The sequence below is a fragment of the Stenella coeruleoalba genome, assembly GCF_951394435.1.
Source record: "Stenella coeruleoalba genome assembly, chromosome: 10".
Classification (NCBI taxonomy): domain Eukaryota; kingdom Metazoa; phylum Chordata; class Mammalia; order Artiodactyla; family Delphinidae; genus Stenella; species Stenella coeruleoalba.
In genome coordinates this window covers 69,977,585-69,999,553 of record NC_137156.1, presented here as the reverse complement: position 1 = coordinate 69,999,553, position 21,969 = coordinate 69,977,585, and the positions used below count along the sequence as shown (strand labels likewise).

At 43.2% G+C, this 21,969-nt stretch overlaps 1 protein-coding gene across 1 annotated transcript in view; it reads right to left on the bottom strand.

Annotated features, from left to right (window-relative positions):
- CACNA1D (calcium voltage-gated channel subunit alpha1 D) overlaps positions 1-21,969 on the bottom strand; it is a gene marked incomplete at its 5' end in the record, with an annotated part of 318,918 nt that overhangs the window by 135,742 nt on the left and 161,207 nt on the right. The window contains 4 exons of the mRNA XM_079934343.1: positions 5,676-5,872; positions 6,432-6,584; positions 10,850-10,992; positions 19,740-19,879. Coding sequence (XP_079790469.1) covers positions 5,676-5,872; positions 6,432-6,584; positions 10,850-10,992; positions 19,740-19,879 — 633 coding nt within the window. The remainder of the gene's footprint in view (positions 1-5,675; positions 5,873-6,431; positions 6,585-10,849; positions 10,993-19,739; positions 19,880-21,969) is intronic.

Sequence of the window (21,969 nt, the reverse complement as noted above, 5' to 3'; positions counted from 1 at the left end):
TCTGCCCAAGTTGTCAGTACTATTTTTGCTTTCAAAATTTGTGATGGTGGAAAAGTCTTAGTTATAGAGACAAATTTGCAACATTTGACTCTATAAATTCTTTTCTTTAAAAAAAAAAAAACCCTAAAATAATAACTTTCCACTGGAAGCCAACCAATCCAAGGAAACCTAACCCACTTTAAATCTGGATTATCTGCTATCAGCGAGTGCAAGCACAGCTAAATTAATGCAAAGAAGGAAAGTATTCAGAAGTCACCTAGCTGACACATGCAGGGGTGCTTTGGGGAATGACATCTTTTTCTGTAACTGGACCCATAGGAAGGACCCAGGAGAAGGAAAGAAGCCCTTATCCTCCACACCTAGCTTGAACCTACATGACCCACCCTGGGGGAGCTGGCTCCAGCGGTGAGCTGTTCCACAGGAACCTGGTGTCCCTGCTTCTAGGACAAGCTGAGGCAGCACAGTCAGACATGGCCTCCCGGATACGCCTTCCCAGGAGAGGTCTGACCATGAGCAGCCTTCGTGATGGAGCAAACAAGTGCTTTCAGGTTCACGGCTGGATGGAACTTTCCGGCAGCACAGATCACGTTAAATTGGGCAAACACTTCTCCCAGGGAGGAAGTGTTAAGGACTGGTGAGGGGACAGAATGAATGACCCCGGGCCTGACTTTGTTGGAACGGCCAGAATCTTCGGCTAATAGAACAGTATATAGTCTGGGCTGATTCATCGCTCTTGCCTTGCACGGCCAGGCCCTTGGGCCTTTATGCACGTGCTTTCCTTTACATTATCTGGCGCTAGATTTTTAGCTTTACAGACCGAAGCTCAAGCATTTCACTGTCTGCCTCATGCAGAAACCAAACGGAAAAAGAGAACATTAAAAAAAAAAAAAAATTACCTAACATCTGCTGCTGAAGTCTAGGGAGAGGGCATTAAATCCCTTATGAAACACCTGTTTGGCCACATGAAAATGGATGTGCTTAATAGAACTGCTATCAGTCTGCACATCTTACATCGGCAATTAGAGTAATGAATGAGGCAGGGCCGTGGCTGCAATTGTTGATCTCATTAAGCTGGATAAACTAATTTCAGCAGGAAGGCCAAGGGTAATTCTTCCAAAGCAACTATACCGCTAAACATATTTAATAATCCAGACGTGGAGGAGAAGAAACAGGCTGCCTGGTGGAGGGACCAGAGCCCAGCCTGGAGCCAGGGCCTTCCACAGAGACCTCTCTGGGCCGGCTTCCCCTCTGTTGTAACAAGAGGAGTGCACATGACAGGGGTGAGTGGGCCTGCTCACGGGGAATAAGGATGTGCACGTCCAGGACTCCCACCGGAGACCCGGCTCTCCCACAACTCTGGAAAAGTGGGCCAGCCGTCAGCCGAGCACCTGCCCCACCCATCCTCTCTGAGGCCTCAGTCCCATGTTCCAGAGAATGGCTCCAGGAACAGCTGTCTGCTCCAACTTAGGAGGGAACATTTTTTTTAAGTAAAGAACTTAGAAGTAAGTGTGCAACAGACTCCCATTTGCTCAAATCAGAAATATCACCTGGAATAACAGCTAGGGGCCAAGGGGAAAACAAAGGCCACAGGAGACTCTATAGATCTCCAGAGGGTGGGAAGGAGCAACCAAAATTAAGCTTTAAGGGCCAGTCTTTCTCCCAAAGAAATCTCCTCAACCCAGGTCTCTTTTTCAGAGGCTTACCATACACATGGAACAAGTGAGAACTGGCAAGCTGGTCTCCGAAATAATACCCATAGGAAAATAGAGACTCTGCTTGGGATTTTGTCTGAGTGGTCTTTGTCAGCAATGGAAAAATCGGGAGGAGCTCGAGCATTTCAATTTAGATTTTTAAAACATTTATATCAAAGTCATCGTGTGGTGTCATCTGGTACTCAGGAAATAACCTAGTTTCAGTTTCCCCTCACCTCAAAGGCTGAGACGCACATCCGTATCTCCGAGTAAAGGCTAACCTAGGCTTTTTGTTTTTCTAACTGTTGCAACTCCTACTAGAAACTTGATACATTGGTTGTCGCTCCCCTGAGCGTGGAATCAGAGAAAGGGGCAGAAACACAAGCTGCTGGCTAACTAGAGAGGGATTTCCCTGGTACCTTGAATGAATAAGACGGACAGCTTGGCCAAGGGAACTTCCCATTTGAGTCATACAGCCAGCACTGCCATAAGTATGCTCACTGAGAAAAGAGCTTGGCACTAAGGCAAAAGGCCACAAATGATTTATATGGATAGCTCTCTTCTGAAATCAATACTCTTTTCATTAATTTCCTACATCTAAAAACATTTCCACTGAGCTGAAGAAAAAAACAATAGGATCATGTAGGGTTACTCTGCATCTTGTGGACAAAATGAAAGCCCAGAGAGTTTGGGTGACCTAGCCAAGGTCACACGCCCAGCCCTTTCCAGCCTTAAGGCTTTTTCCTTGCACTACACCTTTCTGCCTCTGTGGACAACAGATGCATGTAGGTCAGATGGCACCTTAATTATGTTTATGGAATCCACTTCATAAAAGAGTACTAAAAAAAAGTCATTTTTCACCAGAAACTAATAATCCCATTCCCCACACATCCAAATGGTCCTATTCTATGCGTGTCTTTCTGCATATCGGGCCCACCCGCATGTCCCTTTTCAAGACCCTGCCACCACTTGCCAGGCACTCTTGGGAACTGAGGCATCCCTGAACTTGAGAACACTGACTGAATATGAACCTGACCAGATGCAAACTCATCCCTGGCAAAGACTTTGTCCACCATATACAAACGCCTAAAGGGTTGGAAATTTTGCTTGCCATCAACATTTAAAATAAAATCTCAGTTCTCTCTCAAGATGTTCCCATTACACTCTAGCTACGGATAAAAACAGGCACTTAAACATGGCCCATCTATAGTGAGGCAATGGGATCATGCACTTAAAGAGTAACAGTAACTGGTGTTTGCTGATCACTTGCTCTGGGCCGGGCACTGTGCGGGGCAGGGATCTTCTGTTCTGTGCACAGCTGTGTGGCTTCCCGTTGCCTGTGGCCCATAAAGCATGAAGAAGGCTGGGGCCCTGGCTCCTGCCTATCTCTGTGCTGAGATAGTAAGTGTAATAAACAAGTAATTAAAAGCAACCTGATGTGTTTCAGAGGCTACGGTCTTAGTGAACACTCTGGAAGACATCACTGAGCTGCCCCCTAGTGTTCCGAAGGGCTCGAAAACCTCTGACGGTGGAAAAATGCCAAGGAAAGAGCGCCAGGTTCTAGTCTAGACCAGGGGTCACCAAACTGTGACCTGCAGGCCAAACCAGCCCACCACCTGCTTCTGTACAGCTCGTGAGCTAAACATGGCTTTTACATTTTTAAATGGTAGGAAAAAAATCTGGAGTATCTCATGACACAGGAATGTGATACAAAATTCACACTTCAGCGTCCATAAATATTGGAACGAAGCCACATGTTTACATGTTGTCTACGGCTGCTTCCAAGCGACATGGGCAGAACTGAGTGGTTGGGACAGAGACATTACAGTCTGCAAGGCCAAATAAATTTACTATCTGGCCCCTTATAAAAAAAGTCTGTAGACCCCTGTTCTAAATCAAGTACCACTTGCTCTAGCGGTAGGACCTCGGGGATGTTCAGGAGTCTATATTCCACTGTTTCCCAGACCTTCTATATTGGGATATAGACTGGAATAATGTTGATAAATTACTGGAGTTCCTCCATCAGAATAAAGATGCCATGTAATTCATAGAGAATGTAATTATTATGTTGTCAAATTATTAGCTCTGTGATTGTCATATGAAAAACAGAGGTAATAATTATATCATCCTAGGTGATACTTAGAGGTTCTCAGGAAAGCAAGTAGCAACTTTTGTTTCTGGGTACGTGTTTTCTCTCGTTTAATCACACGCTCCCAGAGTTTTCACTAGCTCAGCGACAGGAAGACTGTCATGAGACAATCAGTGTGCAGAAACATAACATAAAGTATAAAATTGTCCATTAGTCAGGGCATGTTGGATCGGCAATGGCAATTCACCGTGAAAACAGGGAGAACAGAGCTGAGAGGAGTCACAGGTTTTTCATTTATTTGTTTTAAATCAAAATGTTGTCTTCTGTACTGTTTTGGGGGGAAGGATCAGAGTTTGGGCTATCTGGATGACGCTTTTCCTATTTATCAGAAATTCAAGGGAAGACTTGGATTGAGCCCTCTGCTAACCTAACTAGGAGTTACAGCTTAGAAGATAATACTGAAAACAAACCCTTTACCTAATTAGAGGGTCCCCTTGCATGGCCATGGCCTTGGCTCATCCAATATAATCTCCCTCCTTCTTCCTCTTCACAAAAGGCATTGTGTTATGGATATAAATAACAGATGTGCAAACCCACACAGACACACACACACACTCCCCTATGACAACACAAAAAGGAGAGAGAAAAACAAGATATAACACGTTGGTGATGTTTTAAAAACCTTATTACCAAACTAGACTCACACTTTGGGGATGAAAATAAAAACATGTCTTCTTTGCCTAACACTGAACATATATAGGGACCTCTACAATCTTGCATGCATGGAGTTCACTTGTGAAGGGAAGCAAAAACCTATTTACAACCGTTATACGCTATGTTCCCTGAAGTCACAGAGGAATGGGAAATCCTATAAAGTGTCTGAAATTTAGATCCTGTCGGAAGCTACTCAACTTGCAGGCCTTCTAACTAGAGACTGACCATTCAAGAAGTATGTTATGACCCATTGTCTTTTAACAAGTCATTATTGGAATCCTGGTTAATCCCATTTGGACTTGGATTTAGGCTCAAAATCTGCAAGTCAGTTGTTTTTCCCAGCAACTCTGTGTCATGGAAAATAATTTCTAAACTTCTGTGAGCTTTTTCAAATTCTATCAGACACAGAAGTAAACCAACAAACCCAGCTCTGAGAAATGGCTGTTAAAATATGACTGCTCTTCATTTACAGCAAACCTTTCTGGCTCTGTCAGGAACAAGGAGAGGCAGCCCTGAGCCATACAAAGAGTGTCCACCTGTCTTCATGGACAGGTCCACCAGCCCTGGGAGGCTTATATGCCATTTCTACCCTCTCTGCCAGAGTTCTATAGCTCCGAAGTAAAAGGAAAAGAGAGCGAAGGGCTTATGCTGGGCTGATCAGTAGTAATACTGAATGGGGGAAAAAACCCATTTGGGCTTTAAGGCTGTACTAAGCTATGGAAAGCATGACAAGAATTCAATTAATGTTCCCTGTCTTCCACTTAGGATCTGGTAGAGCAACCTGCCTTCAGGTATAAAAGGTCAGTTTTAGTCCATGGAAGTCCAGGAGCCTCTTAACCTGGGGAATGACTTCTGGCTCTTTAAGAGTTTAATGAGGACAGCCCCGGCCCTCTGGAGTTCCTCCAACACAGGGGACTACTGGGCACGCTCAGCAGTAAGTCCCCAGGCGGCACTGGGGATGCGAGGGAGTCCACCTCCTATAGCAGCTTTCTAGAGCTGAAACCAAGGCCCCAACATGGAGAGATGATAGGTCTTACTGAGTGACGAGAGGGCCTGCTTCCCTTCCCAAAGAACTCACTTCCAGGGGGTCTTTTTCAGCCAGCTCCCCAATGACTCTAGCTAATGAAACACTTTTATCTGAGGAAAGCATACTCCATCAACTCTCTCCTCAAGCGGCTTACCCAGTAGAGCACGTCTGTCCAGCCCTCCATGGTGATGCACTGAAACACGGTGAGCATGGCAAAGGCAAAGTTATCAAAGTTGGTGATGCCGCCATTGGGGCCAACCCAGCCACTCCTGCACTCTGTGCCATTGGCGGTACACTGGCGTCCATTCCCTGAGAACGCACACGGTGCTGGGTCCTCCTCAGCTACGATATCTGCAAACAGCAGAAGAAGGCTTGACCACTCAAGGGAGGAAGGAACATCAGGAAACCAAGCTGCAGAAGCGAAGTGCCCTGCCCAGAGCCTGCAACACTCTACTTCCCAGCTGTGCTATCTCGGATTCCTACTGCCCTTCAAGGTTCACTTCAAACTTTCCCTCCTCCATGCAATTTGCCATTTCCTCTACTCAGAATCCACCCCTCTCTCCTCTGTCCCACTCTAACAGCACCTTTCCTCAGCCTATACAGAGCAACACTATTGATTCACCTCACGGTCCAGTTTCAGGGGGTCCCCCCATCTCGTTTACCAGAGCACATTACATAGGAAATCAAGATAGAAAAGGGAACTAAATTCTCATTTATTCTGAATATGATTCACACTAAGAACTGTCTTAGATTCACTAGTGTATTTGGCTATCTTTTTTTTTTTTCCCTGTCTCTCTCTCTCTCTCTCTCTCTCTCATTTTGTTTTAGATCTTCCCCAAACCACAAAAGTTGTTTTTGGGAAAGCCAAATGTTTAAATAGTTAGGTTAGCTGTCATTTTTTATTACTCACCTGAGTCAGCAAAAAAACATGTTTTGTGCATTTTTCCAATAAAAAGTTCCAATCCTATAATAGCATAGATTATGATTACAAATAACACCAAAAGGGCTATGTGAAGGAGGGGAACCATGGCTTTTATGATGGAGTTCAGGACAACTTGTAAACCTAGGAAACAGAAAAATAAGTTTGTGAGCCAGGAAGATATTTCAGTGATGCACAGATATGATTCCTAATGATGCTTGCTCTGTACAGGACACACAGTAATAAAACTCAGAGGTATTTCATAGCTTTTAAGTCACGTTGAGCCTGGATGTGGGTAAGTCAAAGAGGAACCTTAAAGACCATCTAATACAACTCCCTCAACTTGAAAGATGGAAAAACTAAGGCCTAGAGAGGGCACTGCCAGATATGAAAGTCATTCCTTTATGCATTTTTTCATCCATTCAACAAAATTCCTTGAACATCTACTGTGCAGCAAACATAAGGTTTAGTGCTTTGGGGGATATGAAGATGTATTAAATAATGTGGCTCCTCTCAAAGAGGTTATGCTGCAGAAGGAGACGTAAGAATTAAACACAAATTACTCTACGGTAGCACACAGATGCTGAATAAGTAATATCACATAGTTAAAATTAAAGAGGGATGAAAGGCATCGCTTCTGAGTGGGGGAGAAGAAAGAGGACTGGGCAGTAGCCTCCCTCTCAGGAGGGCCTGAAGCATGAGGAGCATGGATTTCCACAGGCCAGAGGAGACAGGTTACTCCAGGCAGCGGAAGAAAGTACCAAAAGCACGGAAGTGAGCGAGCGCCACGAGGGCTGGGGGTGGTGAGTCTCGGTTGGCGGTCATGAAGTGGAAAAGGGTAACAAGAAAGACAAGCAGATTGCAGCTGGGTAGCTCTGAGTTTTGAATTCAGATCACAGGGCCAGAGTTTAGTCCATTGGCAAAAGGCAGCCTCTTTATTTTAAACAGGAGAAAATCAAACAAAAGTTTAATAACATGTATACATGGGAGAGACCCAGGAAAACTCAAAAGGCAGCCTTTTTAGAAAGACAAGTGGGGCAGCAATAGGCAAGACGGGCAGAGAGGCAGCTGGAGGGTGCTGGGCCCTCCAGGGAGGACAGGGTAAGGAGCTGGATGAAATCAGAACTCAGCAAGTGAGTCTGAGTTAGAGGAAGGTGCCCAGGGAGGCAGGGCAAGGTCAAGAGGCTAATCCTAGTGCCTGAACAAAGACAAGCCTGTCAAAGGAGGGTCCCCTGGAGTGGCAGAGGGAGACGAGGGGTCGGGAAGGAGAGGGTAAGAGCAACTGTCCACCTGGTGAGTCTGATCACTTAACATGAAGGGGGTAGTGCCCTGAGGCTGACACGTGGACCTGAGAGATGAGGGAGGGACGTGGAAACCTGGGAGCTACCCACGGAGCAACACTGAGAGCCATGGTACAGGAAGAGAAAAGACCATGGGAACAGGGACAGCGGGGCAACACTCTGGCCTGGGGTGGGGGGTGGGGGGAAGCAGGAGCCGCAGGGAGAGCGGTCGGCAGGAAACCAGAGCCGGACTAGATCCAGCCACCTGACGCCCCTGCACGTGCCCTGCGCTCCTCCCAACACCGGGACCTACCTCAGCTTCCACTCGACTAGCTCACTCTTTTCCCCCTTTTTTCTTTCTCTTTCCCTTCCTCTCCCTGCTGTCTCTCTCTCCTCCAAACTGCCCTTTTCTAGTATCTTCTCACTTTCCCAATACATATTCAAACAATGAAAGAACAGAAGAGGCTGAGATGCTAGAATTAAATACGTTAGAAGTCAGAACACACCAAGCAAAAATACTTATCAGCGATAACAGCAAAAGTTCGCCTTGATAAGAAGCACATGGGAAGAGCTGGGGGATGGGATGGGGAGGGAAGGGCGATAAGAGGGTTTCAGACTCGCAAAGAACCTCTTTCCAGACTTTCATTAAGACAGAACTCCTACATACTGTCTTCGGATACTTAAATGTTCAAATGGTTTCTTTTGGAGAAAAAATGATCAATCGGATGACTTTGAATGTTTCTGCCTTCTATAAGGAAAAGATAGAGGGGAAAAGAAACATACGCTCTAATCTACTTGGGCAAGGGGCTTTTTGTTTGCTTTTTCATTTGGGTTTGTTTGTGTTTCTTTTTTTAAGACATGGATGGGCCATCCAAAATCATCATCCAGCAGTTAGCTCTTCTCAGCTGTATGGCAGTGAGCCCTATGTTTCATACGTGTGTCTATGTTTATTGTGACTATTATATTTCAGATTGGCCAAATTTATGAAATAATGACATTGTATCTTATTGTGAATGTGTACACTTTCATGACATTAGGCTCCTTTGTATATAACCAATGTGCACAACAGATCTCACAGGACTCTAACCAAGGAGGCAGTGAAATGGAGCAGAAGGAACAGAGGGCCAGGAACTAGGAGGCCGCCGGTCTGGTCCTGTTTGGCCACCCCCTAGCCATGAGAAGCTGCCCAAGGTTTCGATGACCTTCCTCATCTAAAAGGTGGTGATTGTGGACCAGATGATCTTGAGGGTTCTTTCCCATTTGATGGTCTAGGATTCTGATACATATTTATCAGTTACCTGTGTGGAGCTAGTTAAGAGCTTCACAAACATCTGAAGGACTCTACCTGAAACACATGTTTACCTTCCAATGAATGAACATATATTCACATACACACACAAAATCATGTCTTGTAGGACAGTCTGAGTTCTCCTGAGAAGGGATTAGACAACTCCCAGATAAGTATAAACAGTCACACCTTCCCAGGCATTTTTAACAACTTCAAGTATATAAGAAATCCCTAGTCCACAGCTGCCAACTGCATGGGAAAGAGCGTGACGCAGAGCCCCTGACCCATGTCCCCAAAGCCCAGCTGGCTCTGATGAGAGACGTGGCTGCTCCAAGGCAGTTAATGAACATGAGCTGAGAAAGTCCTCACACGTGACTCAGACCCACAAAGCCACTGCACCCGCATGTCTGCTCACAGCACATACTGCAGGCAGGCTGGCCTGTCATTTGCTCTTTGGGGGAAAAAAGTTGCCGTGGTTACTCTGAAATTAGATTAAGCTGTAACAACTGAATCTGAAACCTCATGTTTGCTCACTGAACTTCTCATTTAATCATGTTACAAGTAACAGGGCCAGTCATTTCCAAGGTATTTCGAGTTTTCTCAATTGCTTCCAGAAGGTTCTGTGGTTTTGACTTGTGCTGATCTTTTTCAATGAAAATAAAGGAACAATCTGGAAAAACAAGTACACATAAAACACCACTTCCTACATTTTAAAATGTTAAATTTGAAATTTTTTTTTCCAGACAATTTTTGGTGCGTTCTGAGTGCCAACAGGTTTAATAAAAATTTCATGAAGAACTTCTGGAGAGGCAAAAACATGATCTGTGCTCTTTTGATGGCTTTATGCGCTGTGAAAAAAAGGCACAGCCTGCAATCCCATATCTGTCCTGCAGCTGGAAGCAGGCAGCCAACTCACAGCCACAGGCCTTGGAGAGGCACTAAAACTTCCACCGTCTGAAGTTCCCAGTAGGGATGTCCTATCATGAGTAGAGCCCAGGGAAGCATATGCCACGCTCCTTACGGAAGTTCCTGGCCAGGGCACAGATGGGGCATCTGTTCCAACTCAGGTGGCACTGAACCTGGCCTGGAGATCTGGAGCAAGAAGCAAACTAGGGCCTGGCACAGACAGGTAGAGTAGGCTAGTGGGTGATACAGCATCTCTCACACTGAGGGCTCTCTCTGTGCTCCAGACCTTGCGCTGAAGGCTCTCCCTGCATTACTGCATTCAGACTTCACAACCACCTTCAGGCAGGTGCTACTGTGCCCTACATACAGGGAGGACACAGAAGCATTCACCTCTTCACCCCCGAGTGAGACGGTCACAGTCCCTCCGTGGGAGAGTTAAATAGACTTTCAGGATCCCAGCCCCCTGCTGCTCTCACTTTGAAAAAAGGCAGTCAGTTGAGGCCTCCAACACCCTCATCCCCATAACCCACCACGTTCAAAGGGACAGGCCTGAGAGTGGGAGGAGCTGATGGCAGCAGATGTCAGAGGACGAAGACCAGACTGCAATCAGGAGGCCTGAACTCAAGGTCTCCTGCCACCACCCACTTGGTCTCTGCACGAGAGAAGATTCTCTCTAATATAAAATCAGGAAGACAACAATCACTACTGCCCCCCTCCACCCCCCCTCCACCCCCGGTCGGGGCTGTCACGGGGACCCGAAGTGACAATACAAGCGAAAGTGCTCTGTAAATGGCGAAGGCCTCCACGGTCACCTGCTGAGCCCTCGGCTGGTGCACAGCAACTCACCTCATCGCACCCTGTTTCATAATCCCGAGACCCACCCAGAAGGATAAAAATCAACAAACTTCTGGCTTTAGGAAACGAAACGTGCTTACTGGGCACTCCTGATACTAGTCGAAGTGGTCGTAACACTCGAAAGGCGCGGAGGGCTTTGACATCAAAGCCTCCCGATTTGCCACTGGAGTGGTTGCCGCCTTCTGTTTCTTTGGTTAATTGTTCCAAAATTACACTAAACAATCTGAAAGAAGAAGAGGGGAAGAAATGTTAGAGTCTGTCACCCAGGGAAGCAAAACAGGATGGTGAGAGTAGTTATTTCTGAACAAGGGCCAATTCTGTCAGGCTGCTGCTTAAGTAGAGGGAAGGAAAAGCAGAGGTAAGAACCAGGCTGTGACTCCTGGCCGTGACCCCTACATCTAGAAGGACTAGGGATGGGGACTGATCTCACCTGTTTTCTTGCCAGTGGAGCATCCTAGCATGTCAGCGCCCTGGCTCCCTGCTGAATCCCCTCTTCCAGTGATGATGGTGGAATTGCCCCAGCAGCTGCCATTGATGAGGACTCACCGTGTGCTGAACACTTAAAATTATCTCCTTAATCCTCAAAAATGTTAGGCAGTGGGAGTTATCACGAACATCATTTTACACGTGAAAAAACAAACTTGGCGAGAACAAGTAACTCGCCCAAGGCCACAAACTAGTGGCAGAACTAAAACCTGAATCCAGGTATGTTCGACGCCCTGAGATTCCGTAAGGGCAGGGAACTGTAGTCTGTGTGTTCATTTGTTCATTTAGTCTGTTCCAGCCTAGTGCCTAGAACAGTTCCTGACACACAGGAGGCACTCAAAAATATGTGATGAATAAACAATGAATGCATGAATGACTTCAAAGTCCCAAATCTTAAACGATATGTTATGCCACTTCCAATACAGTCACTGACACATACACACCCCCGCCTCCACCTCCAAAGGGCTGTTCAGGGAATGATGTAAATCACAAGATGCTAAGGAGCTGTGCAAAGGCCAAGAGCAGAAACCTAAGAGAAGGTATTAAGATCGTCATTTTCTCTTTTGAAATGTGAATAATATTGTATCTGGCAGCCACGACAAATTTTTCCCTACTCTCAGAAGGCTTTTCGGATAAAGCTATTTTCAGGCAATCCGCTCATTTGACAGTTACTTTTTTGCTCTTTCAAATAAACATTTGTTCTTTGGAATTGTTGCTTGTTTTTCAGAATAAATAGAAATTTGCCCATTTCAAATAGAATCAACTCTGGCCAATCAGATTGTGGAAATGATTGGCCCAGCAACAAAGAAAAGGTTTCCAAAGTTTAATTAGCAGCAAAGCAGAAACTCTGCACCCACTGGCGTGCCTCTGGATGGCCAAGACACTAAGTCCATAAAACACAGGGTGGTCTGATTACAGTCCTGATGGGGCACAGTCATGTCATTCTGGGGTGTTTAAAGACGGGTCATCTGTTTTAATAACAGTACCGCAATGAGCAATGAACCTGGCGGGGGGTGGGGAACAGGGAGGGAATAAGTCAGGTCTTTACCTTTTCAAAGCTACAGAAGGTGGGCTCTTTCTGGTTCTGACTGGGGAAATATATCAGATTTATGATAGGTCTCTCTCATTAGCATAGTTTTGTAATTACTATAAACCCCTGCAGCAAGGCTAAATAAAGTTAAAAGTCTCCCCTCCAAAACAAGTTCACAGTGTCATAAAAACAAAGCAAAAGGAAGAAAGAAAACCTCAAACTCTTCTGAAATACAGCAGCCACAGGAATTTTCATCCCAAAGGGTTAGGAAAATAATTTATGCAGGTGGTAACTTAAGATTGCTTTCAAGTACCAGTGTACCTTTGCAATGTACACTTTATGGCCCTTTTATCCCCTGTTCTTCGGTGATGCCTTGAAAACAGGTGAACAATGTCTCTCCCATCACAGAGGAGCCTGACTCAGAGAGGGAAGCCGGCTGCTGTTTCCAGACAGCTGGAGGGCTCAAGGGGTCAGGGCATGCTTCCATTCCTAAGAGTTAGGAGGCATTAGGAAAGTCCCTCTCCTCCTCTGGGCCTAAGTTTCCTACTCTGAAAACTGATTAAATGATCCAGAGCCCCGCCCTTCCCATTCTAATATCTACTCCTTTCACTGCTCCCACCCGAACAAAATAAGTACCATGTGCCTGAAGAGATGTGGACAAGAGGAGAAAGTATTTGATCCTAGACTGTTATTAAAAGTTTACCCCAAGACAGGAAGAAAAGGCAAGGAGCTACCCAAACTGACACAAATTAGAAGCACCAGAATGAGCCCCCCATGTTCACAAAGGCTTAAGTGATGAGCTTGAATGTTTGAAATACATGTTTATTGAGAAATTTAGAGGAGTGGGATAAAAGTTGACTCAGATCAAACTCTGCTATAAGAGAATTATATCAGCTCCAGTAGACACGCTGAACCTTCCTGTGGTCACATTATTAACAGTTAACATCTTAGAAATATCAATTACTTTCATGATGTCTCTGTTACTGGGAATCTTGACAAAAGCAATAGGTCATGGTTGACTTGGAACGGAAAATCCATTGGATGAAGACAGAGTTGGCAGTTGGCAACTTCAGTGAGCAGGAGTTTGATTCAAGGGAAGACATAATAATTTAATTTTCCTTTTTCTTTTTGAACGTTTCTTCTGCTCTTTGACTACAATTTAGTACGTATTTTAGATAAAAGGTAATCTGATGTTCTAAAGTTTTTCATATTTAATGAGAAAAAAAGACCAAGTCCAGTTCGACTTTAGTTTCCTAGACGATTTTTTACTTTTTAAACCAACTTTATTGCAGCTTAATTTATACATAATAAAATACACCCATTTAAGGTGTACAATGAGATGAGTTTTGACGAATGCATAAGCCCCAGTAACAAACACCACAACCAAGACAGAGAGCCTTCCCAATATCTCAAACAGTTCTCTCATGCCTCCTACAGTCATCCTCAGCTCAGCCTCAGGTATCCACTGACTTTATCTGGTTTATCACTTTAGGTTGTTTTTTCCTTTTCTAGAATCTTACCTAAATGGAGTCATACAACATGTTCTCCTTTTTGTTTATCTTTTTTTGTTCTCTATGGTTTTGAGATTCATCCAAGCTGTTACATTTATCAGCAGTTCATTTCTTTTTATTGTTGACTGATATCCCACTGTATGAACATACCACAATGAGTTTATCCATTCACCTGTTGAGGAATACTTGGGTCGTTACCAGTTTTTCTCTATTATGAATGAAGTCTCTTTGTGAACAGGTATTCTCATTTATTTTGGGTAAGTACCCAGGATAGTCCTGGTAATAGGGTCATATGTTTAGTGTATGGTTAACACTGTAAGAAACTGGCAAACTTTTCCAAAGTGATAGTACCGTTTTCCATTTCTATAAGCAGTGTGTAAGAGTTCCAGTTGCTCCTTATTTTGGTTAAAATCTGGTATCGTTGGTCTTTTTACTAATACTAGTGGGTATGTAGTGCTATGTCACTGTTGTTTTAATTGGCACTTCTCTAATTACCAATGACACTGAACATCTTTTCAGGTGCTTGTCGACCATTTACATATCTTCTTTTGTGAAGACCTATTCAAATTTTTTTCCCATTTACCTTCTGGGTCATCTCCTTGAGTTATAAGAGTTCTTTATAAATTCTGAATACAAGTCCTTGGTATGTATTGGGAATACAAATATATGTATTGGGAATATTATTTCCCAATCCGTGCCTTATCTTTTCATTTTCTTCACAGTGTCCCCTTTGAAGAAAAGTTTTAAATTTTGATAAGGTTCAAAATTTCAATTATTTCTTTTATGCCAAGTGCTTTTTGGGTCCTAAGAAATCTCTGCCTACCCCAAAGTCATAAAGATTTTCTCCTAGAAATGTTATAGTTTTAAATATAGGGCTATGATTCATTTTAAGGTAACATTTGTATACGGTATGAGGTAAGAATGGAGAGCCTTCTTTTTCATATGGATAGTTGTTCCAGTGCTATTTGTTGAAAAATGTTTCCTCAACCCATTGAGTCATCAAGGCACCTCTGTCTAAAAACAATTGATCACATCCATATGGGTTTACTTCTAGACTCCCTATTCTGTCCCATTGATCTTTATGTCTATTCCTTACTCTAATATCACACTGTCCTGACTACTGTAGCTTTATAGGAAGTCTTAAAATCAGGTTCCAGATTTGTTCTTACAGATTTCTTTGTCTAGTCTAGAGCCTCTCTAATTTCCATACAAATTTTTAAATAAATCTGTCCATCTCTACAACAATCTTACTGGTATTTAGATTAGGATTCAATCTATACCTCAATTTGGGAAGAACTGATATTCCAACAATACTGAGTCTTCCAGTCCATGAACATGGTACATCATTCCATGTATTTAAGTCTTCTTTAATTTCTCTCAGCAGGTTTAGTCATTTTCAGTGTACCATTTATCCCTAAATAGTTCATGGTTTTTGATGCCATAGTAAATAATAATGTCATTAACATTTTATTTTCAAATTGTTCATGACTAATATATAGAAATTCACATGCTTTTTTATACTGACCTTTTATCCAGAAACATTGCTAAATTCATTCAAAACATATAATTTAATATGATTTTAATCTTCTTAAATTCACTAAGACTTGTTTTATGGCCCAGAATATGTCTTTCTTGCCGAATGTTCCATATGCATGAGAAAAGAATGTGTATTCTGCTCTTGCTGGGTACAGTGTTCTAAAAAAGTCAATTAAGTCAAATTGGTTGATGGTACTGTTAAAATCTCCCTATATCCTTAGTGATTTTCTGACTAGATGTTCTATCAACACTCCTCAAGGAGGGGTATTAAAATGTACAACTGAAGATCTGTCTGTTCCCCCTTTCAGTTCTATCAGGTTCTGCTTCGTATATTTTGAAGATCTGCTATCGTGTGTACGTATGCATAGATACAGGCACACACACACACACGTGTGTCTGTGTATATATACACACTTAGGATTATTACATCTTCATGAAATGACACCTTTATCATCATAAAGTGTCTTTCTTTATCCTTGATAATATTCCCTTTTCTGAAGTCTACTTTGTTGGTTATTAATATAGCTTTCTTTTGATTAGTTTTGCATGATATATATTTTTCTGTCCTTTTACTTTCAAATTATTTATGTCTTTATAAATTATGTTTCTTACAGACACTATAGAGTTGAGTGTTGTTTTTATACACATATAAAATCGGATAACCTCTGGATTTTAAGTAAGGGTGGATTTTAAATATGGGTGAGTTTAAATCTACCATCTTGCTATTTGTTTTCTATTTGCCCTGTCCATTGTTCCTGTCTTCCCTGCTGTTTTAAAAAATTGAGATTTTAAAAAATTCCATTTAATCTCCAATACAGACTTATTAACTATACCACTTTATTTCTCTAGTGTCTCCTCTAGATCAAGTGTCAGCAAAAGTTTTCTGTAGAGCACCAGATAGTAACTATTTTAGGAATCGCAGGCCATAGGGTCTCTGTCACAAGTAGTCAACTTTTCCATCCTAGCACCAAATAGCCATAAACATTAGTGAGTGTGCCTGTCTTCCAATAAAACTTAATCTGCTAAAGCAGACAATAAAATACTTTGTCAGCGTTGGGGGGCAGGGGAGGCAATAAACTCTTCTTGTTCTATGGGCTGAGGTTTGCTGGCCTGTGCTCTAGGGTTTACAACATACATCTTTAACTTCTCATGGTCTACCTTCAAATAACTCCACCAACTGCAAAGCACCTTCCTATAGTATATGGCTATTTCCTTGTTTCTGTCCTTTGTGCTACTGTTGTCATATATTTTACTTTTATAGATGTTATAAACCCCCCAATACACTGCTGTTATTTAAAAGATTTTAAAATGAGAAAAATGTTTTTATATTTACACATGCACTCATCCTTTCTGGCATTCTTCATTCCTTTTGTATAGATCCATGCTTCTATCTATTGTCATTTTCCTTCAGCGTGAAGAAATTCCTTTAACATTTGTTAAGGTGCAGGTCTCCTGATGAATTCTCAGCTGTGGATTGTCTGGAAATTTTCTTTCTTGCTTCAATTTTTAAAGATATCTTCATTGAATAAGAGTTCTATGTGGACATCGTCCCCTAGCACTTTAAAAATGTCAATTGTCTTCTGGTTTGCACAGTTGCTTGCATAGTTGCTTGGCTTTTTCTCTACTTTTAAGATGTTCTCTTTATCTTTGCTTTTGAGCAAATTATGATCATGATGTGCCTTGATGTAGTTTTCTTCATGTTTACTTTGCTCGGGCTTTGTTGAGCTTCTTGGATTTGTGAGTTTATATTTTTCATCACATTAAGAAATTTTGGACTATTTCTTCAAATATTTTTTTCTGTCTCCCTTCTATCTCCTATCTTCCAGGACTCCAAATATATGTATGTTAGATTACTTGATATTGCCCCACAGGTCACCAAGGTGGTATTCATTTATTTTCCATCATTATTCTTTGTATTACTCCTATATCTTCAAATTCCTTGATTATTTTCTTCTATTGAGTCTAATCTGCTGTTAGGCCAATCCAGGGAATTTTTCATTTCAGATATGTTTTCCAGCTCTCAAAGTTCCATTTGGTTCTTTTTTTTACATTGTCCCATCTTTTCTCACTGTAGTCATATATTCCTTTTAGGTCCATAAACATATTTATAACAGCAGTTTTAAAAGTCCTGTAAAGGAATTCTCCACTAATCCCACCATGTCTGTCATTTCTAGGCCTGTTTCTATTTCCTGCTGATTATGGGTCACAATTCTTCACATGTCTAGTAATATCTGACAGGACGCTGAACACTTTAATTATCTGGATTTTGTGGTCTTCCTTTAAAGAGTGTTGAATTTTGCTTTGGCAGGCACTGAAGTTACTTGCATGTCAGTTTGCTCCTTTTCAGGCTTCTTTTCAAATATTATTACTAAGGGTTCCAGATGGTTTTTAGTCTAGAACAAGAGTTGGCAAAATTGTTTTGTAAGGGGCCAGACAGTAAATATTTTGGGCTTTGTGGACCTAAACCACACAACTCAACTATGTGAACAAATGCTGTGACTGTGTTACAGTAAAACTTTACAAAAATTGGTAGCAGGCTGAATTTGGCCCACTGACCACAGTTTGCCAATCCCTGCTCTAGAGTTAGTTAGCCCGTACTACTAATGGCCCTTCTGGGGTCTCCACTGACAGTCCAGGGTGTTCAACGAGGTCTTTCCACTCTGGTTGATCATAACTTGAACAATTCAAAGACCTATGTGAGTCCTAGTTATTAGTCAGCTATAGCCCCCCAGATTTTCTTTTTTCCCTAGTCGTAATCTTTGCCTGGCCTTATGGACTATCATCCCATGTAGGGTAGCTTAGTCTTTAGCCAAAACTCAAGACGACCCCAAGGCATACTTACAGACCTCCTTCTCTCAATATCTCCCTCGCCGCTCCCACATCATGCCTCTCAAATTTCAGCCACCTCAGCCTCCCTGAACTCGTCTCTGTCTCTTCAACTCAATGAGACTACCGCACTCTTCTTGGTTCCCTGTCTTTGTGCTGTATGATAATCCGAAAAATGCCTCCAGACAGAAAGATGATTTTAGGGTAGAGACAAAAGAAACGGCGCTAAGCAGCTCCATACGCTAGCTGAACAGGAAGTCCAGGGTCAGGAGAGTCACAGCAAGATTATTCCAGAACCAAGAGACCTGCAAGGCTCCTGCTTGCCACTCCTTGTTAAAGTTCATCAAATACAGGAAGGTATGATACGTATCTTCATTTTAGTTCATGCTGCACTACCTCTGCCACAATACCTTAGAGTCCAATGTACTAGGGTGGTTTTTGCAAAAGTTAACATTTTTCTCCATAAGTCTAATCATCCTGTTGGGCTACCACTCTGGATCCCACTTTAACTTCCTGGGTTTGAAAGAACAGGCTCAAAATTTATCTCACTCTCCCAATATCCAGCAGTATTAGTCGCCCATGAAAAGCTAAAGGATTCATGATAAAGAATAATCCAAAAGAAAAATCACCTTGCTCAACTGCAGAAGGCATTTGAATGAAGTCATGGAGATAAAAACAGAAAGGCCATTTAACATTCTCTCTATATAGGAGAAAATATAATTTTAGGAGCAACCCATTTTACAGCTAGGCAACTAAGACTCAGCACAGGAATAGATCTTATTTTCCTATGTGGGTATTTGGTCCAAAGACCCAGCATTCCTCTGACACTGATTCATTTTCTCTTGCTGGAAACATTTCCAGGTGTTGAAGGACCAGAATAACACAGGCCACTGTTTTTCTTTTTTTTTCTTTTTTTTTCACTGTTTTTTATTTTAATATTCTCCTTTAACTGAAACTGTTGGTGTCTTCTTCCTGTGACAGGATTTGGGGAGAAGGCTTGATTCTTTGCATTTTCTGGTTAATTTCATTTCATGTTGGATATCTGATATTTTTCAAACACTTGTTTTGTTATGTGAAATGGGATAGTAGCGTGCCACGTCTTTTCTCCCAACTCAGCAGAAAAAATTAATAGCTTTCCTCAAGGGATGTTAAATAGCAGAGTACCTCACTGCTCTGAAGGATTTATTACTTTTTTACTGTTTTATTTTGGTTTTTTAACTTAATGGGGTGTTAAGCATAAGAGCTGTACACGTTGGACTCAAAGCACCAGCAGGGCTGGCCTATTTGTGGAGGCCCAAGGCCCTGTAAGATGAACCCTGTCACATCACAAGCTGAGCTTAAACTTCCTTCCTTAACACGTTACTGAAAGAGGGAGTAACAACAAGAGAATTTCAAATTGGTTTCTGCCCAGAGACCGACAGCAGCATCATCAGGCTTCAAAGAACTCCTGACACGTTCTGGCAGCAATCACTGGCACGAAGGACCAACCCTGTTCCTTTAAAATACTGTTTTCTGTTACTCCCCACCTCCCATTTCCCCCCCCCAAAAAAAAAAAAAATTCCTCAAATAAAAGGGACTTACCCTACTATTACTATAACAAAATCCAGTAAATTCCATCCATTTCTAACATAAGCATTAGGATGTAGCAATAATCCATACGCTATAATCTTCAAAAATGTTTCGACTGTAAAAATAATCAGGAAGGCATATTCTACTTTTTCCTGTGAAGAGAAACAAAGAAATTTAAAAAAGCGGGGGGAGGGGGAAGAAGAAAAGAAACAGGGATTAGATCAGTATCTCAGAGATATAAACATTCTTCTCCAAGCAAAGTTTTATTATGAGAAATGGAACAATTAACACTGCACCTGGAGCAAGAAGGCATTTTAATTCTAACACTGAATTTCTCATAAGCAACTAAGTGTAAAACACTTTTCATCAGTGGCTATATTACTGCACTTTGCAACCTGCCTTGATGCGTGTGCAGTGACTCTGCCTAGGACATAACAGCACGTTTGTTATTTGCACACATTTGCAAAATACAGCGTGTTTTCCTCCCAAGATTGCCAAATCAGGCCCAGAAAAGCACAAGGATGCAACAAAGATTCCCACAGGGCTTTGAACAGAATATCCTTTGGAAGAAAGCAAATTGCGTCTGCTTTGACCCTCTCTTCCTCTCGGGTTTCCATCTGACTTCTAAGTCAGGATCATCTTTGTCACTGAGCAGCAAGGTGACCTCGGCAAGTCCCTCCAATCCCTTGGACCTAAGTTTCCTCACCTGCACAGTAAGGGGAGGGGATTCAGGACAGCAAGCCCACAGCCTCCTTGCTGGCGTGCTGCCTCTCCCGGCTGACACTACTGATGGGTCACCACGCACGTTCCCAGGGAGCCTGGACTCAGCCCCTGAATCCTCCTCTTCTTCCAGACTCAGCAGCCACTCCCATCTGACTGCCACAGACCTCCGAGATGCCACCCTCAGGCTAGAGGGCTCTTAGGACCTTTCCAGTTCCAACTCATGCGATTCCATGAGCTGGAGAAAATGCATCCATCAGCAGGTCTAAAAATGTTGGCTCTTTCCTCTTTTACAAAGGTTTTCTTTATACAGCTTTGGTTTCAATAGAAATATAGACCACTGAGATGTGTGCGATTAATTTTACAAGAGGCATTTGCTGGCAAAAAGCTATTGAAATAATAACTAAATGAAAACTCGTAAGTAATTAAAACTGTCCCATACAGCCCATAAAGTCCCCTGCTGATATTAATTCCCCTCTGTGAGACCTGAGGAAAGTTACCAATGCCTCAGGAAAATGGAAGTCACAGAATTCATTTATTAAGATACTTGGCGCAAGGGGGTGAATAAATTTGGCTCAGGAAATGCCTAGTGAGCACCTCTTTTGCGCGATGGGCCCCACACGGGAGCCAAGGTAAGAAAAATGGCTCCACTGTGGTCCTATCTTCGAAAGGTTTAGTCTGGTGCAAGACGTGGGGGTTCAATTGTGGTACACAGAGGACATCCCAGGAGAGGGAACTGACAAAGAGCAGCTCTGCACCTTCATAAGCAGTTCTGCCCTCTGATAAGGCCAAAGGGTGAGACAACTTCTCCCCTGCAAGGACTTGCTTTGTTCCATGTGAGCACTTTTTTGCCTAAGCCACCCTGGGGTCTAGCCGTCCGCCGCCAGAGTGCCACCCCTCCATTGCAGACGAGCCCCAGTCCCGAGTGGGACTTCACCGAGTCTTACCACTGCATCCTTCCTCTTTACCAGCAGGGAAACCATCTAACCCCGGCGGTACCCCAGGCTTTACCCCCATTATCGACTCCCCACTGGTCACACTGAAAAGCCAGTTCATCGGTTCTCCCCCCCCCCAACTTCCCTGTATTCCTAACGTGCCCCCAGAGCACCCCTTGATCCTCAGAACACCATCCTAGCGGTCTAATAAATTCCTCTGTGGTGTCACTTAGCCAGAGTCAATGTGTTTTCAATTTTAAAAGCCTAGCTCATCCCCAACCTCCACACTCACGCTTCGTCCAGATCTGCCATCAGGTCCTGCTCTCAGCCTGGCTCATCTCATCCCATGCACCCCGCACCCCTCAGCAGGCTGCGAGGCCTTCTCGGACCACGACCTACTCCCTCCGCACAGCCAGCCACATCCTCCAGGCTGGGGTGAGCCGCTGAAACCTCCCAGAGGAGCAGTGTGCGTGCCCCCTCGTGCCACACGCAGACCTCCAAGGACTCCTCTGTTTACTCTCTACACTCCTTGTGAGCCTCGTGAGAGCAAGGGCTCGTCTTCCCGTTCACTGCCACATCCCTGGGTG